The 18,617-nt window shown below is 43.1% G+C and overlaps 2 protein-coding genes across 4 annotated transcripts in view; one reads left to right on the top strand and one right to left on the bottom strand.

Annotated features, from left to right (window-relative positions):
• Positions 1-9,823, top strand: part of SYNRG (synergin gamma) — a 46,745-nt gene extending 36,922 nt beyond the window's left edge. For 2 of the 3 annotated variants that reach the window (XM_026081571.1, XM_026081570.1), the window contains 5 exons: positions 718-814; positions 1,096-1,244; positions 4,083-4,193; positions 4,644-4,679; positions 5,875-9,823. In XM_026081571.1, the coding sequence (XP_025937356.1) occupies positions 718-814; positions 1,096-1,244; positions 4,083-4,193; positions 4,644-4,679; positions 5,875-6,006 (525 nt within the window). In that variant the 3' untranslated portion in view covers positions 6,007-9,823. The remainder of the gene's footprint in view (positions 1-717; positions 815-1,095; positions 1,245-4,082; positions 4,194-4,643; positions 4,680-5,874) is intronic. The other variant, XM_026081572.1, reaches the window with a different exon arrangement.
• Positions 9,824-12,057: 2,234 nt separating this feature from the next.
• Positions 12,058-15,975, bottom strand: DUSP14 (dual specificity phosphatase 14). Its single transcript, XM_026081560.1, has 2 exons — positions 15,888-15,975; positions 12,058-14,158 (listed from the first exon to the last, which is right to left on the bottom strand). Exon 2 carries the CDS (start codon positions 14,038-14,040, stop codon positions 13,444-13,446), a length of 597 nt encoding a protein of 198 aa, XP_025937345.1. The 5' UTR covers positions 14,041-14,158; positions 15,888-15,975; the 3' UTR covers positions 12,058-13,443.
• Between the last annotated feature and the right edge of the window lie 2,642 nt (positions 15,976-18,617).

The following is an 18,617-nucleotide window of genomic DNA, read 5'->3' as shown; positions in this document are numbered from 1 at the left end:
GTCGCCTGTTCTGAAATCACTTCCTCCTTCCTGTATGTACAGCTTTATTCAATGTTTCAGACCATATAAGCATAGAAAGGGTGTGAATCAGTCTAAGCAGATTACAATTTTTAAACCCAAAGCTGTCACATAGCAGAAGTGACACCTCCTCAGCTAATCTCCCTGTCACTTGTTATTAGTTTGGCTTTTACCTAAATTTTCAAGTGACTAGTTAATTTAGTGTTCCTGTGTTGCGAGTGACCTAGTGAGGCATGCTGTTACGGACACTGATATCGGCACCTGGCTGTTCAGCGCTTTTTGAGAAACAAGGCTGTTCAGTACAGCAGGGGGAGAGACCACTTATTTTTTTGTTAATGTGTGAGATGTTTCACAGCCAGAGTAGTTTTCCTTAAGATTTCATTTTTACATTTGAGTGTGAGCAAAAATTGTAAATGCTTTTATTAAAATAGATACCAAAGCATGCATACACTAAAAGTATTATTTTAGTAATGAAAATATTTGAGGGAATGCATTGAAATTTTGAAGGTTCATACTTTTACCTGATCAACTTAGATTTACAGCATGAATGTATAAAATCAAGTGGTGTAGTGTGGCTTTTTTTTTTTTTTTTTTAATACAAAAGGCAAATTAAAACAGTTTGTGTTGGTGACAGCCTTGTTTGTAATAAGTACTTTAAGGTAGATAACACTACCATTTTATGAAATTCATTTCTACCAGGTAATAAAGAAAGCAAATGATACCTTAAATGGAATAAGTAGTTCATCTGTTTGCACTGAAGTTATCCAGTCTGCTCAAGGCATGGAATATTTATTAGGTATGTGTTAATTTATCATGTCTGTTAAAAGATCTCCTCTGAAAAATACTAATATATGATCACTCTTCCCAACATATTATTTTTTAGCTTAATCTATGCCTGCACTGAAATAATGAGCAACTCTTCTGCTAAATGAATGTAACAGTTACTTTTGAAATAACCATCCGTCACCACCTTACACGTGCCCTGCCTGTTACCTGCTATTTCTGAGTTACAGTTTCAGGAACGTGTGCTTGCAGCTTAACTTATCTGCAGTTCTCCACTGTGTTTAATATCAACAGGGGTTGTTGAAGTCTATAGAGTAACAAAGAGAGTTGAACTGGGTATCAAAGCAACTGCTGTGTGTAGTGAGAAACTCCAACAGCTTCTGAAGGATATTGATAAAGTGTGGAACAACCTAATAAGCTTCATGTCACTTGCTGCTTTAACGGTAAGACCAAAAATAAGCTACGGCTTTTCTAGAAGAAACCTCATAATTGCATGTAAAGTGACTTCACACAGTGTACTAACTTTCCAGTTTTTTTATTTCCTTTTGCAAAATAGAGATACACTTGTCTGTAGGATCAGGTTTAAAGCTTTCTGTAACTGTTATTTATGTGTAAGCATGATGTTGTCTTAGTGTCTTAATGATTAGGCGATATCCTATGTTTCTGTGGACCTCTCCAATGAAGGAAATTTAATAAAACTTAAGTAAGCCATTGTATGAAGCTAGAATAGTGTGGAAATAAGTTATTTTTATAATATTCCTGCAATTAGTTCTAATGCTCACAATACAGGAGCACACAATGTAGCAGCGCAGGAATAACTAAGGTATTTTCCTTTCTCTCTGGATTTTGAAATGCCTAAGTTTGTTTTGGTTCCTGCTATGGACAAAATAGTTTTTCCATCTCTGGACAGAACTGTCAGAAAGAGCTCAATGGATCCGAGACAAAAGGAGTCTGGTAGGAGCTCTTGAGAGCTTCCTATGTAACTGAGCAAGCGTTAGGGGAGAGACAGCGAGGGGCTCTCTGAGGAGTGATTAAGAGAAGGAGCCCCAGATGGGAAGCTGGGAGCTGGCTGGAACTGGGAGGAACTGGGGCATGTTGGGGGCCAGGTGCAGAATGTACAAAGATAGAAAGCAAGAAATCAGCTTGCCATTAAATATCATGCACTTTGTGTGTATGTTGCAGAAAATACTATGTGCAAAATGACCTCCTTTAACCACCGTAAAACTCAGGGAATCACCTGTCTGTAGGTGCTTCAAATGGTCTAGCATAATGCATCCTTTTGACTCAGTGTATACGTAAGGAGTCTTTATTTCTTAAGTTAATACCAATACATCACATCAAGCATCAATAAATGGGTCGTTACTGTGATCTTTTCACTGAACATCTTAATTTGTGGCTCCCTTCTTGCAATGCAATTATGGCCAACTAAAAATCTTTGCTCCTCAGTAAACAGTTGTTTATAAATGAGACCCTGAACGCTTGGTTTCTGCTCGAAATAGCCATCTTGACCTAGGTCATTCCTTACACAATAGGTATTATAAACTATCAGTCCCTTTTTATGCATCTTCTACGTCTTTTTAAACCTCTCCAGTACAAATAGTGGTGGCAAGCAGGTATTTTTGGTGACAGTGTGTTACACAGATCGTGTCAGGATGTGAAGCTTACACTTCCAATATTTTACTACTTGGCAGGTGAAGTTGATAGACTAGGATTCATCTATTGGAAATCTGGCAGTGTTGATAATAATCTAAAAAGCTGTCAGGATATTCTGTCCTGATTTAAGCAAGTGGATTAAAATTTAGTTCTTAAAGTGCTTTTCCTTGGAAGATTACAGGGATTACCTTAACGTCTAAGCTTGCTCACATGTCATCTGAGCTGCAGTGGCTCCCGGCTTGTAGCAGTCCAGCTAAATTTTGAGCACACCAGGAGCTGCAAACACTGACTTCTTGTACGTGCATGGTACCTCTTAAGTCATTTAAGAGGCAGGGACTCCCAATTCCTTTTCTGTTGTATTTCTCCACGTGGAGCACTGAGATGTATGGAATCATACCTTCATCTCAAATTGCAGTCACAGATCCTAAATGGTGCAGAAGTGCCAATTAAGTACATAGAAGCATCCTAGCTCACAGGCATGTGCCTGGAAAGGTTAATTTTGTCTTTTAAAGGACTTTTTTTAATAAGGTAATTTTATGCATAGCCTTGTGGTTTTCATTGCAAATTACAATATGTCTCTTTTGTTTGCCTCACTCATGCATTTGGTAAACAAATATTAGAGCAACTTTATTAATTTGATTGATCTACTGTAAGCTTTTTTCAGGATTCCAGTTACTGTTCAGTCATTCAGCTGGGGGAGCATGATTAGCATACCTAGATTATGGCTTAAAGTACACATATGTTCTGTGATCACACAATTTTTTTAAAGCCTCTTACATTTCTAGGGCTTGTTTTTGATTATACTGCTACGTTCAAGCAAAGCTTCAACAATTTTATACCACACAGATTTCAATTACCATTTATCTTGTGACCAAAATGTAGGATTGTGTAACAGAAAAATTAATATATCCACTGAGCTCTCCTGTTTGTTTATCTCCAGGCTTATTCTCCCAACCTTTGTCTCTCTTTAACCTGAGCATGTATATGACATAAAACAGTTGGTAACCTTCGTTCTTGTATGGTTTGGCTAGCCTTAATATTCCATTTTATACTGCTGTATAATTCTAGATTCAGAAAAACCTTCAGAAAGAATAACAACTGCTCTTTTGTGATGAGGAAATAATATGGAATTCAGGACAATAAACACTGATACAGATACCACTTCAAATGCTATTGAAAGCTATGCTGGCCAATGTCTTGTTTTCTTGCAGCTGCACAAATAGTTGTTGCATACCACTGTTTATCTTCATCCAGTTCTTAATATGCTGCAGTTGAAGTGTAACAGCAGCTGCCTGTGCTCTTTCTTCAAAAGTTTCTTCCTCTTTTGATGTGGGAACATAGAACTTAAAAATTCTTTCCTCTGTTGTATAGTCTTTTTTCAAGAGCCTGAGAGTTATAATTTAATGTTGATGGAGATTGCATAGCAAGCTTGCAAATATATACTAATGGCTTTGATTAAATCATGCATCAATTTGAGAAAATGTAACCTCTGTAATCTCTGCCATGTTGCTTGTTTGATACCTCTCTGTAGCAACAAGATAGATAATTTTTATCATGATGTCCAAATTGTTTCGGTCACTGAAAATGCCCAAATTTTACTGTTGTTTTTTTTTTTTTTTTTTTTTTAGCCAGATGAAAACTCACTGGATTTCTCGTCTTGTATGCTGCGTCCAGGCATTAAAAATGCCCAAGATCTTGCCTGTGGGGTATGCCTCCTGAATGTGGATTCAAGAAGTAAAGTAAGTATCATGACCTCTGTTGTCAAACTCATTTTTAATTTAGATTTGACTGTGTTTAGGCTTTGGGTATATTTACAAATCTTCAGGGCTATAATTAGTAACTGGAAGTAGCAAAGGCAAAATCTGACCTATAGATGGGACTCAGATAATCCATGGCCTATATTCATTGGCCCTGGGGTATGACAGGTGCCAGTTGTGGATAAAGGGTCGAGGAGTTAAATTGTTCAGAATGCAGAAGAAACTGGGGTATTGAGACTTTAAAAAATAAATAAATAAATAAAACTTTTAATGACTTTTTTTTATGAGATGCATCTCTGAAGATCGTGCCAGAAGGGAACTATTACAGTTAGCAGAGCTGGGAGGGAATCCCAAGATACGTGCAGAGTAATGTCAACCAGTTAATATATTATCGACAGTTTTGTTGACTTTTTGGTTTCAACGTTATTTCAGAAAGAAGAGAAACCTGTGGAAGAGCTTCCTAGAAAAGTATGAACCTGTAAAAAAAATATTCTTTATAGAATCATTCTCTTAGTTGAGTGTGGAAGGCTGAACTGCTGACTAGCCTTCAGCTGTCATTCTCAATTGTACCAATCATGACTCCTTTTCTTCTAGTCATTTTTTGTGACTGTAATACTTGATCTGATCAACTAACATACTCTAGAGCCTCCCCTCTGTCTTGTCTGCATGCTTGTATCTTGTGAATAGCTTTCTGTTTTTGTGCTACTTCTGTTGTGTGGTAGAAAATTCACCGCAGTGAGTTTCTGAATTTGTAGCTGCCTGTGTGTCTGTTGCAGAAGGTGGGAAACCTTAGTTTGTTTGCTGCAAATATTGACTTTGGGCTATTTCCAGTAGGCAATGGCATTTTTTTTTAATCTATGGAGGAAATCTGGGGTTGTGAGGAAGAGAGTTAGAATATCTTTTTAATAGGTAGCCATGAAGCATTAGAAACATTCTTGAAGTAGGAACAGCTGCTAACCATTCTCTTTTTGAATAGGAAAAACAAAAAATCAACCTCATCTCAGAGGGTCTAAATTAAAAAAAAATTTTTTTTTTGTTCGCCATGACTTCTAAGCAGTATCTCCTCCTAGCAACGTATATCAGACTGTTTTAGGTTTGTTCATGGCTTTACACACCCTGTTCAGAAGTTCCTTTTGTAAAGTACGTTCACTTAATAGAAGAAAGTGGACCAAATTCAACCTGAAACATAGAAGGATAACACTGATACCAAGTGTTGCACTTGTCTAAATCACAGCAAATTTGACCCAGTGAAATAAATGCAGTAGCTAGCTACTGGCTGGCAGAAGGAAGCTCTTCCTTTGTGTAGGTGTGTAGGAGAATTAGTAGAAGGTGCATGAAACAAGGTGAGTTAACTGCCAGGTTTCAGATCAAATGGAACACTAATCAGATCACTCTTTTTAATGCAGTCTATAACAGAAAAAGTAGACATCAGGTATGATGGTGGGAAGTTTTGTCCATCTGCAAACATTTTGCAGTAAAATATTGTTCGTTGGCTGCTCTCTTTCTGCAAGCAGAGATGATCTATTCAGGGTGAGAGGGTCCCGGTTCTTCCATGCTATGCCATTCTGGGGTGAATACGTGTGCAATATCCATTTTCCACTCTAGTTTCTAGATCATGGAGTAGATGAGACTGTCACACTTGTTTCAATTCTTGTTATTCTAGGCCTTTAATTCGGAAACGGATAACTTTAAACTGGCTTATGGAGGGCACCAGTACCATGCAAGCTGTGCAAATTTCTGGATCAACTGTGTGGAGCCAAAACCTCCAGGTCTCATTTTGCCAGACTTGCTCTGAAAGGAGTTCTGCTGAAGATGGATTATCAGGCTCTAATAATGTAGGACACTTGGGGCAACAATGTGATAGAATAAGTGGAAAGGCTTTTTTGAACTGTGATTAGTATTTGAAATGTTTGGCTTTGATCTTTGTACAATAATGGGTTAAAGCTGTGGTCAAATATACAAGCTCCCCATGAAGAATTTCACTTGAATTTTGAGGTCTTCAGAAATAACCAGGAAAAAAATGTAGCGTGGCACAAGATGCAGCATTTCAGTCTTTCTCAAGCTGAAAGTAGGTTAGTGTTTGTATCAAACCAGTCTGCTAATCAAAGTGCATAAACCTCTGAGATGAGATAATACCTAGTTTCCAAGAAAAACTGAAATGCTAGACAGATTTGCATGGAAGTGACCATTTAAATACTTGAAATATGTATTTGCAAACAAGTCTTCTCTTTAATATTTTTGGTATATGGACCATGATGGTTTTTCTTTAAATATTTGCTGCTATACTATTACAATGCACAAGCCACAGTAACTTTCAAGGCAAAATGAATTGTTGATTAAGGAATTGAACTGCAGAGAGTCATTGTATATTTATATTTCTACTGTTCTGTATTGTAAACTACACTGTATTCCTACACATAACTGGTTAATATGGGGGAATAAGAGCTTGGAAAAATTGTTGAACTTTTTGCTATCGTATCTTGATTCTTTAGTATAGGCAGCTGGATTTTGGAACTTGCAATCTCTGCTATTCTGTTGTAAATACTAGACAAATTCCCCTCTTGGAGTTGTCCTAAACTACGGATGTGATTTGTTATGCCTTTCACGTTACCCTTAGGTAGTTGTGTGGCTGCATTACTGTTGAAAATTGGACTCTGTTGATACTGTTTGCTGCTGTATGTATTATCCTTTTTCTATGTCAATATGCTGTTCTTGATGGGATTCCTGTGGTAACTGGTGCAATCTAGTGCTATCTGTAATAATAGTTTTTTTTGACTCTTAAAACTGCCAGTACAAGATGTCCCTTAGCTCCTACTACAGGTAGGTGTGATCTAATGCTGGAAGTTGGTTTACTCAAGGAGGCAATTTTCTGAAGCAGGCTATTGCAAACCTGCCATTTCGTTGCTTGGGTTAGGTACACCTTTCTGGACAGTAAAAGGTGAGTTTATCAGGCTATCTTAAAATGTTATCCATAAATCTAAAGTACCTGAGTTGTTTTTTTTATTCAGATACAACATCAAGATGACAGTGCAGTCAGATGTAGTGCTAGCTACAGAATTTTAAATCCCGTGGGAGCTTCATGTCATTATTTTAAGAGCCTTACCACTGCACAGTCTTATTCAGCTTAGAGTGGACAAAACGTGATGTATTTGCATCTAGTGCAACTTATTTCTTAACTCATTGAATTACTTAAGTTTCTCGCATCTCTAGAAAAGCTTCCTTCTCTCCAAAGATATCGGCAGCTTTTCCAAGTGAATCTTGCCTCCGTTATGAGTAACTGACATTGACCAGTGATTATTTGCTGAAAATGAAATTACAAAGAAAAATGATGCTTCATTTATATAATAAAAAGCTTAGTTATATTAAACTATTAATTATGTCAAATGAAAGAATTTTTGGCTAATAAGAGTGCTAGGTGTCTGGCCCTTATTTACACAGATTAAAATCTTCACGCTGCCTGAAATTAGCTCATTAATAAAATAAGCAACTTGTGCCTCCAGTCGCCAGCTCAAGCTAATCATGTGGCAGGTTTTCAGTAGTGTGACGGTGAGTGCCTGCCTTCTGTTGCCCAGTAATTATCAAAAAAGGGCAGTCGCTCTTTGAATGCTATTTTATTTATTAGCTACGGAACGGTTACAGTAGTCTGCCCCATAGCTTTTGACTGCACGTGTTGTTTTTCCTCGCATTTGGGAACTGCTGTATACATCACTACTGAAAGTATTCCCATTGATACTTGAGGTCTGCTTAGCGTAGTAAGTTAGCACTCACTTTTGCATTCTGGATTATAAAAAGTATATAAGCTTTGTCTAGCTTCAAGCAAATGCCTAGTCTTGCTGCTAGCAAGGAGGCTTCTCAAGCGGTTTTGAGTATATAGCTGATGTAAAGGCTATTGTTTATTAAAATACTGTATTGGGAAAAGGGAGTTTATTGTTAGCATGGGTTTCCACCACAGTTCTTGAACACTTAACTGGATAGGATTTTTTTTAAATTAAAAGAGAATGCCACAAATAAAACTGGCTGCAACATGATACTTAAAGCAACCAATATTTCAAATACAGTACCAGCTATATTGTCATAAAAATCTTTTTCAGTGATGTTTTTCTTGTAACGTATTTGTTAAGCAAGTTCCTTCTCTAAGATGTATCTAGCATGTTTTTTGGCACATAAAAATAAGGAATAGACATTTACAATTACAATTGCAGTAGAGCTTACTGAAGTATGACACTACTAGTTGCTCGCTCCCTACTGAAGGGAAAGCAGCAGGCAATAGTAATGCATTTGTGGCAAGCAGAAAGCGTTTTTCTAAACACCTTTACGTCATGGAATACACTGAATGTTTTACATGTAGATACCATTGATAAGGGCATTGCACAAGGAGGATCACTTCACTTGCACACCCATGTCGTTAAAATGACTCACTGTTGCATTCAGCATCTCAGCTATTGCATTGCTAGCCAAAGGCCCGGTGTCCTTGGAATCTGTATCCAAGGTTACGGTATTTTCTACAGTGCATTGTATCAGACCACATTCCCTTGCTTCGTTTGCATGCAGGTTAATCCACGTACTGCCTTCTGTTTCGGTTGTGTTGAATTTTATAAATGTAACTCTATTTTTGGATGTATTCCTTCACTAGGAAAATGTGAGGAACCTGATTTATTTTTATTTTTTATTTTTTCCTTTTAATATGTGTGTTATCTGGATCTGCCTTGGGGTTACCTATGGAAAGTGACTTTTCTATATATTTGTGTATATTTGGTGTTTAAGAGATTATTTGCTTGGTTAATTTATTTTATATATCACTTTGCTTAGTTGTATTCCTAATGCTTCTATGCTATCGTAGTGTGTTTCAACTGAAGTTATCATTTCCGTGGCAGTAGGAGTGCTAGTGAGCAAACTGTTCCAACCTGTTTTCCTATCCGTTCATCGTCGTGTTTTGCTTTCAGTATCCTCAGAAGCTTGTTGACCCATATTTGAAGACTATTTGTTGCATGTGAGTTGTTACCTTCTGCACTTGAACATTCCACTGAATTTTCAACTCTGGCAGCAGCTTCTCTTCACCTGGGTTTGTTTTGAGCAGCTCCTCCTTGAAAACTGGGTAATAAATATGAAGTTATAGTGAAGGTCAACCTAAGGTTGAGAAGGAGAAGCTCTTGAAAACCCAAGGAATACACTGTTTTCTAATTACATGTCAATTTAATTAAACTTGAAACAAAACCTGCCTTTTCAGTAAGAGCTGCTATTGTACAAATTGCTTTTTCTTAAAGATGTTTTTGCTCTCTGGGCCTGTATTTAATTCCAGTTCTCAATATTAAAATATAAATGTCATAATTTTAAGAAGCGTTCAGAAAATTTCCCTTCACATTGTGATTCTTTTTTCTCCTCTGGGTGAGTGTTATTTGTCTTACAGAAGTGGTTTTGTGATTAGTAGTTGGAGCTGTTTCAGTTTGTGTTGTGTTAGAGTCGCTCCTGATATTTTAAATCCAGTGAGAATAACTATTATTAATTGACTTTTTAGTACATTGTTTACTCCCTTAATTCTTGCCATGATTTATAAATCCTTTGTTGAGATCCATGAAACCTTGCTTTTAATAAAGAACTCGTTTCATTTCTGACAAAACCGTGAAGTGGCTTTTTCCAGGCTGCAGCTGCAAAAAAGCGTCCGTTTCTGCTGCTCGGTGGTGTTGGTGCCTGCAGCCTGTCGCCTCCCGAGCACGCGCCCGCTCCGGGCACCGGCCCGCGTGGACGGGGCGAAACCTCCCCGTGTCTCGGGAGAACTTTTGAAAGATTGACCAAAAAGGCCGTAGCCATAATGAAGCCATATTTGTGAAATACTCTGGGTGGCTAGTAGTTAAAAGATGTCTCACCTAATAACATATATAAAATATTCTGCAAACAATTAAGATATCTTCCATTCAGAAAAGCCTATTTAGAGCAGGAAGGACTTTTCCCTCAAATTGAGCTGGTGTGTTTACAGCAATTTTGAATTAAACTGTGGCCATCGGAGAGTCGATATGTTAATGGCTATCCTTTCTTTGGTCTTTACAGATTTAAGGATGCATGAAATATTAGACATTGAGGGGGAAAAACACAGACTTATGTAAAATATCTTCTCTTGGAATGAACACAGAAGGAACTCTTGGAAAGAAATACCTATAAGTATTAATACCATTCTACTTCATCTCTAATGAGTATTTCAAATGAATTCTTTATTTCATAATGTGCTTTATTAGACAATTACATTTTTATAGGTCTGACTTTCCCTTTTGTTTAAAAGGCAATGTTGATGCTTTCTATTTTGAACATTAGTATCTTCCCCTCCCCCAGATGGAGAATTTTTACCTTCCAGTTTTTATAATAGAAAATACTGTTAAATTATACATGGTCCATTTTTAGGTAAAGTTCAATTGTGAAAGCAGATTTCATTTTTTAAAGTATCTTTCCCTCTAAAATGTCATGCTTTCAGAATGTCTCTAGACTAATTATTAGTCCTCATTCTTGGTCTCTAGTTCCTTGTCTAACTTACCATTTCCCTTGTGCAGTTGAGCTCATGATAAAAGCAGAGAAATAAGAGTAGAGTGTATTATTTAAACAGCCGGAGTCAGTCTGCTGCGTCCCCTGGTTTGTCACCGAAAGCAGGGCGCTGAGCGACACAGCCGGTGAAATCTGAACCGCAAGCAGTTGATGGCAAAACTTGCTTTAGTTTCGGTGGGCCAAAACTTCATTCTTGCTCATCTGCAAAAGCAGGAAGAGAACTTCCCTCAGCAGGACTGAGCTCAGTGTGTTCGTGGTCTTGAAGGACACGGAGATCTGTGTATCGATACCGCTTTAAAAAAACTGTGTTGAAATATCGTGGGTTTTCATTTGTGTTTTTGTTGAAGTGTAACACAGGTAAGAGACAAAAGAAGGGCTCGCAGGGGGAATGGGCTATACGTGCACGTAGGCAAGTTCTTTTGAATGCTTTGGATTCCCTTGTAACGTTGAGAAATTTGCAGTAACTGTTTTCACAATGATCCCTCTGCGCGCAGAATTTGGTGTTAATGTAACTTGACCTTCTAGCCGACCTCCTGACTTTCATGCCCGTAGGGTACGAGAGCGCTGTCCTGTGCCACTGGGCCTCCAAGCCCCCAGTAAATGGCCTCGGGCCCAGTTTTAAGTCTGCCAACTCCTACAGCGGTCCTTTCGCTGACCTTGCTGGACCTTTCATTGGAGCCTAAAAACTGCTAAGCAGTTTCCTTCCCCCGGTGAGTAACTTCAAGCAAGTGGCATTTGCCCGGTCTGGTAAAACTCTTTGCAGTAAATGTGAAAACAAACTTCTGGGTTTGAGTTTATCAAAGCCTGTATCAAATTCATTCTAATCTAGACTTATTCCAATCATGTTTGGTTTTACTAATGATCCAAATGAGGTTGAGGCCATTCACATGGTTTTACATCAGTGATAACTCTCTTGATTTCAGTCCAGTGGTTTTTAGTCTGGGGAAACCAGAAACCTGCTTATACTGTAAACCTCGCACAGGGTGGCTCAGTCTGGAGAAATCCCGTAATCATTTCTAGCATTCTTTAAAACCATGCTGCTAGCTGTTCAGTTGGGACTCCAGAAGAAACAAATTTTGAAAAAGCCACATTCATGGCCTAGCTCTTGTGATGAGGATCAGGAATTGTGGGACACCTAGATATATTGTAAACTGATTAACCAAATGACTGGAACAGATCACTTTTTTTTTTTCCCCCCAAATTTGAATTTGAGATTTGCATAAAACTACTGGTCAGAGTTAAACCACATTCTCGCTGTTATTTCAGATACGTTAGCACAGTTCTGAATAGGAAGCCAACACATGTTCTTGTTTAATCTTTATTGATTTTTTTTTTTTTTACAAGTATAGAATCTCATTTAAATCAGATAGCTATCTCAGCATCCAGCAATCTGTATTCCTCCTTCAGAGATGCAGCAAAGGACAGAAATGTCTCATCAGGGAACTTAACTTGCTTCATCCTCCTGGTGGTCCAGTTACATGCTTTAACGAAGCCAGTATCCTCCCATCTGCAAGGGAGGGAAGGACACTCAGGATCCAGCTGCTATGCCATTGAAAGCTTTCTCCCACTGCTCAAGCTGGAATCCTTCTCATCATAAACACAACAAGGCAAAGCCTTCTCCGTAAAGCCATCTTTGTCCTGGAGGCTTAATAGATTGCCATTTTGCGTAGAATAATTCTAGAATGCAACATAACCTTGAGGACATAATGAAGTGATTTAGAAATGGGCTAAGGCAGATCACGACCATACTTAGAGCTAAGTAATCAAGCAGATTTACCTACTTCCAATTTACTGGTTGATTTGAATATTAGAAAACACAGCTCGGCCCCTTTGGAAGGTGGCCCTACACACACAGTTTCCTAAACATTTCTTTGGCTGGCCAGTGCGGGAAAGGCTAACCATTCGCTTCTGTCTTGACCCACGCTTGGACAAGATCTCTGTTTACTCTCCACCCACAGAAAACACTAGTATTTTTCAGAAGTGTAAATGTATTCCAGGACTGTTGCCCTGGCATGGAATGAGTGAAAAAGGACCTTGCATTTATTTGGTTTGAACCATTTAAATTTTATTTTACTTGTGGCCGACATGGACTGACTTCACTCTTTTTTGACTTTTAATACAGATTAAGAGCTGACTAAAGATCTCAAACACTATATACTGAGAGTTACTACAGATGTTAAAGAAAACGTCAGCACTAGCAACACAACTCTCCACTCCTCCTTTCCTGGCTCCTAGGAAAACCCACTGTGTTAAGAGTAGGACCTCATTCATTCTGTGCTAGTGCCGCTCCCTAGCCACTACAGGATTTTGCAAGGAAGCAAACAAGCTATTAAAGAAATATCCAGGCTACCGCGTCACAAAACGTCACTTTGTTCATTAACTCTGCCAAATGCCTTTTAGGCCTTTCCTTGTAGGATACTAATAAACTGACTAAAAAAGGGAGAGAGGCTTTATGAAAGGAATAAACTTATAAGGAGGCCTTATTCTGCTAAATCAGAGAAATATGGATTGGGGAATCCCTGTAGAGAGAAATGCTTTGAAGGGAATTGTTGGCCTTGCAGGTTAGTGAGGTGAGAATTAGTTGAGGTTCTGCTGTATGGTAAAGAACCAAAGTTGGCTGTAGAAAGAGAAGGGAATGTCTCCAGTCTGGTAGACTCAGAACAGCGAGTCCCTTCTGTTGTGCTTCCTGTCTGCAGTCACATTAAATTCCCCAGTAAGGCATCAGGGGTCTCCTCTCTCTCTCATAAACGTCTGGGATGATGCCATATGGTGTCTGTACCATTTTAACCGTTGTCTTCCCAAAGAGCTTCCTCTCGTAGTCTATCAGTTGCCTCCAGAAGCCCACGTTGGGGCGTATAACGGGACGTCTTGATTTGACCCAGTTGTAAGCCTCAAACAGGGACACCTTGTGGTACTTCATCAGATAGGCAATGCACAGGGTGGCCGACCTGCTTACGCCAGCCGCACAATGGACTAAGGTGGCCCCATGCTTCCGTGCCACGCTGTTTATCTTGTCAGCAACACTGTCGAAGTACAGGGAGATGGGGGCGTTGGGCATATCAGCCAAAGGCACTTTCACATATTCAAACTGGGGCCAGTTAAAGTTGGGAATCTCAATGGTAGCATTGATTATGCAGGTGATTCCCCGGGACAGGAGCAGGTGCCGGTTGGAGGCGACGCTGCCCCTGCTCAGGTACAGCGAGGGGGTGATTTGGGCAATGCCCCCAAGGGCACCTTCGGAAAGCATTCGTGGAGCCATCAGAGTTCTCGGTAAGGAGTTGTGGCTTCTGGAGGTCATGGAGGATCTTGGCACTCACGCTTCCATTATGGGAAGAGATCCAATGTGATCTTCAGCCAAGGGAAGGATTGTCTGGCCTGGTGGTGCTAGAACAGCAAGAGCTTCCTCCCTTTAGGCACTGCAAAAGACAAGCAACACCACATGAGCAGGGCAGCTGTCCCATGAGACCCTGTCTACGTAAGAGGAAAGGAAAACCCAACTCTCCCTGCTGTGGCCTGGACAGCCTCCTGCTGGCAAACCTCTGTAGGGTAAGGTCATTCTGGTTTGTGCAGTGCTTATTACCACGGGGCCCCCAGGCGTTGCCTGGACAGATATTAACAAAAATCTCCCAGTGTTATTAGCTCCAATTACTTGTCAAGGGCTTAGGCAGCCTATCTGTGGGCCTGGACAGCATGTCTCTTGGGTGAGCACGTGGAAGATTAGTTTGTTTTCTTTGTTTTCAAAAGCAGCAACTTCACAACTGACTGGAGTCCAAGGGGATGGTGAGAACCATCTCAGGTTGGATACAGATACCAGCAATTTAGATTCCCCTGCCCTCTCCCCAGTGCTATCCCCCTCCTTTATTAGATACACAAAAGTCCCCGCCAAAGCACATAAACATAGGAAAGTTGTTCATTAGAAAAGGCAGTGAGTCATGTCCATCTAGATCAGTAATCAGCCCTCGTCTAGGCTGGGAAACTGTGGAAAGAGTGACCTGGTTATGTCAGAAGCTAAGAGGAAAACCAAAGCAGAGGCAGGGTCAAAGGAAGCTCTTTTCCTGATGCTTTACTGACTAATGTTCTGGAGGAAGGAAGACTCTGTAAAGGCTTGGGTTCTCCTGTTTGAGCCACCCATTCCTGGCTACCTCTACCATGGATCCCAGGAAGGACAAGATCTGGGCACTCCTGCTATTTCAATAGCTAGAGTTTAAAAAAGAAGGCAAAAGAAGTTAAACACCTGCTCTTATTTCCCCCATTCCTTTAGGTCTTCTCCAAAGCCAGTGGAGAAGCCACAAGCAAGGGCACAAACCCAGGAGTGTTAGTAGTTTGCATGTCATCTTTACCTAAGCCTTCTCCAGCTGGAGACTGGCCCTGGGAGAGGCTCTTGTCTGCATGAGGTGGGGAGTTACTGCTCCATCTCCCAGGTATGTCTGAGCCCACCAGAGGTGTTATTGGGCCCCATGCGGAAGGGATCTGGGTGATGCTTAGTGGCTTGCTACCTATGCAGCTGCTTGGGCGAGAGGGTGTCCTGTCCCTCCAGCCGTTAACTCTGCCTTGGAGACAACCCTCAGTCCTCAGTGTTTGCCGTTACCCAGGGGGTGATGCTGGTCATGGAAGTGTAGGTTATACCCAACATACTACCCATCCCATGTTTCCTAAGGAAGACTTCTTTGGGGGCAGGGCAACCCGGACCCTCTGAAAGGGCTGAAATACTCTGACTACGGCTTCCCACAATCCTGACACAACTGCCCAGCAGTCCGTCTGCACTGAGTGCTCTGGGAAGGGCTGGTAGGTCTCAGCAGCAGCTGGTAATGCTGCCAGCAGGTTTTTGGCATGTTTTTGCAGCATGGGAACTTAATGAGCATAACATGGTATCCTCTGTGGCTTGTTCCCTACTGGCAGCCACCTGAGCTGCTCCTGAAACCATGGGCCCAAGGTGCCAGCACTGCAAGAGTTTGCAGCCTGCCATGAAGATGTTTGTGTAGCTGTGAGTGCTGAGTGCCTCCTCTGGATTCCTCCGCTGCAGACACCCAGCTGGAGCAGCAATGGAAGTAATGTTTTTTCAAAGGAATAAAATCCTTTGATTGAGCAGGGGAAATCCCTGCTCAAATATCTATTACTGACAATGCAAAGAACTTGGACACTCACGCTCAGTAACAAACTGTGCTGCTCCCAATCACCTGACGAGCACACGGACACTGCGTACTGCTGAAGCTGGGATGTCTCATACAGCCTGTCCAACACTGACCTGGAAAGAGAAAAAAGCATTGGTTTTATTAGGCTCTGTCCTGAACCCAAATGGGACAGGCAGTCCTGCCTCCGAGGTACGTTTATGGCACGCTCTGTGGCCAGCGGGACAGTGGTTGCAGAAGGGTGGCGAGCAGGGGAGGGTTGGGGAAAGGACTTGGAGTTCCCCTGTGCAAGGTCTTTTAACAATGAAGAAAACTGCAGGCTGAGCTCCGGAGAGGGAGCGCTCAGGCAAACCAGATCCAAGCAATGCCAGGTGCTGATGCTGCCTTTTAATTTTGGGATAAGACTGAGCAAAGAGCTGCGAATCGCTGCCTGGGCCTGGGCCAAGGGCTGTGTTTCATGTGCTCTCTGCTGCCGTGGGAGAGCGGCTGAAATGAGCAGGTCCCGCTGTTTCGGGCAGGCGATGTGGCAGAGGGTCCCGGGAGGCTGGGCTGCGACGGCTCGGCAGGGCAGGCTGTGCACAGCGCAGCGAGCAAAGCCGGGCGCGGGACTGCTCGCAGGCAGGGTGGGCCGAGGAGGCAGCAGTGCAGCTGAGACAAGCCGGCCGGAGGCAAAATGACAAACCCAGACAGGATTTTTAACTCCGCGCCTCCCTTAAGGAGGGCCGGGAAACATCAGCACAGAGGGCGACCTGCAAATGTGCCGCTGGGCTGCGAGAGGGCAGCAGGCAGCTGCTGGGGCACGTTGCCCCGGCCGCTGGCCAAGAGCCCGCCGTGCCGGATGGCACTCGCGCGGATGCCCACCGCCCACCCAACGCCAGCAAGGGCAGGGCCGCTGCCGGCTCTGCCGACGCCGGCTGCGTACAGGGATGACCCTGCCTGTCAGCCTAAGTGGTTCTTTTAAAAAGTGCTGAACCCAAGGCCTTTGTTTGCTCAGTTATTTAGTCTTAGCTCAGCTTTCATTATGGGAAATTAGCCAGCAAATTACCTCCCTGCTTCCTTGATGTCATCTGCCTTTTGATGACTCTCTCTTTAGCAGATCTGCTGTTGCCTGGGATGAAGTCCATGAGCTCGATGCTCGGACTGGGATATTTTCGAGAGACTCAAGCGTGAGTGAGAATTTGCCCTTTACTAGAAATCAGTGGAGACCAGGCAACAAGTTCCTTCTCTGTCGTCACAGCTTTAGAGAGACCACAGGTAACTGCCCGAACTGAAATGCCCCCCGAGTCCTGGCAGTGGCACGGACAGTGCAGCCTAGCCCCAGCAGGATGATCTGGGTAACCTTCCCTGGGGATTCAGCCTGGGCAAACAGGAGGGCAGTCTTCACAGGTCGCCTGCAAAAGCCCCCGAGCCTCTCCGCAGGACTCACCCCCGCTCCTGCAAGCTCCAGAACGGAGGCCTGTCGCGCTCGGTCTAACCGAACGGCAAGGCGGAGGAAGCAAGCCTTGCCCAGCCTGGCAGCTCCGGAGGGAGGGTGGGAACTGGCAGGAGAGCGCTCAGCTGCTCGAGCACCTTAGTCAGCCTCCTTCAGTACCCGATGCCAGCTCCTACTCGACCCGCGGGTAATAACCAGCGTGGAGAAGGGAGGCTTTCCCTACACGCGCAGTCCTCTTGCCCCATGGCCCAGAGAGCAGCTCCTTCCAGGAGCTCTGCTGCAGGACTGAGAGCAGCGCTGCCCGCTCCGGTGCTTCCGCAGCGGAAACGTCCCTGCCTTCCCCGCGTCCTTGCCACCGCTTAGGATGGACAGTTTAAACAAGAATTCCTTTGCATCTCTCAGGCTGCGGCCGGCTGCCCTGGGCTTTGTGCTGGCGACGACGTTGGCCTCTCCTCCTCCCCGCCCCGAGGGGATGCAGCTCACGGTCTGAGGTGTCCCTGGCAGATGAGGGTCCCGAAGTCCCAGAATAACCTTCCCCTCCAGTACAACGCTGAATATGCCGCATGGCTTTGACGTAATCCTGCCCTCCTCTGCTCTGTGCCAGGATATTTCATTTTCTCCAGTACTGCGCCTTGTTCCTCCTGAGCCCAAGAGTTAATATTTTGACTAAAGATCAGATCTTATGTGCCAAAAGCCAGTGAAGAGGAAATGGGAAACTTTCAGTCTTAAATGTTAAGATGGAAGAGCTGGATCTCTTCAGAGGTGAGTGCACACATTTGCATTTCAGAAGGGAGGCTGTGACAGCTCGCGGCCGTGCTCTAACCCTCGCTAGTGCACTCACCTCTGCAGGTCAGGGCCACCGCCTTGGTGCCGCCGGGAGCAGGCGGAGCAGTGGCCCTGCCGCCCGCCCGTGGACAGACGGCTTTGCTAATGGAGCCGGTCTCCTTAGCAAGGCTGCCGCAACGGCAAGCAGCCCAGGGAACAGCCCTGCCGCTGCCGGCCTGCGCTGGACGCCAAGCCACAGCCCCGAGAAACCTGTGCCTGCCCGGGAGAGGTACAGCTAGCAGCCCGCGCCGTCCGCGCAGCTCGGGCTCTTAGCTCCGACGGCAGAGACCAGCGCAGTCAAATCCCTGCCCGCTGCCCCGGGGGGGCTGGTCGCAGCCGAGCACCATCTGCCCCGTGCAGCTCTCAGCGCGGCACTGGGTCAGCTGCGCACCCAGCCCCACGCACCCAGCGCTACGCCTCGCCTCAGGCTGCTCCCCACGGGGGATTCAGAGCATTCCTGCTCCGTGGCAGTTTGGGAAGGGCTCTGCT

The sequence above is a fragment of the Apteryx rowi genome, unplaced genomic scaffold (genome assembly GCF_003343035.1).
Source record: "Apteryx rowi isolate R43461 unplaced genomic scaffold, aptRow1 scaffold_554, whole genome shotgun sequence".
In the NCBI taxonomy this organism is placed as follows: domain Eukaryota; kingdom Metazoa; phylum Chordata; class Aves; order Apterygiformes; family Apterygidae; genus Apteryx; species Apteryx rowi.
The sequence above is the reverse complement of the archived record's forward strand: the minus strand, read 5'-3'. Positions and strand labels throughout refer to the sequence as shown.

Bases quoted from the DNA above. Each gene is read 5' to 3' on its own strand.
- DUSP14 (XM_026081560.1), bottom strand. From the start codon at position 14,040: ATGACCTCCAGAAGCCACAACTCCTTACCGAGAACTCTGATGGCTCCA.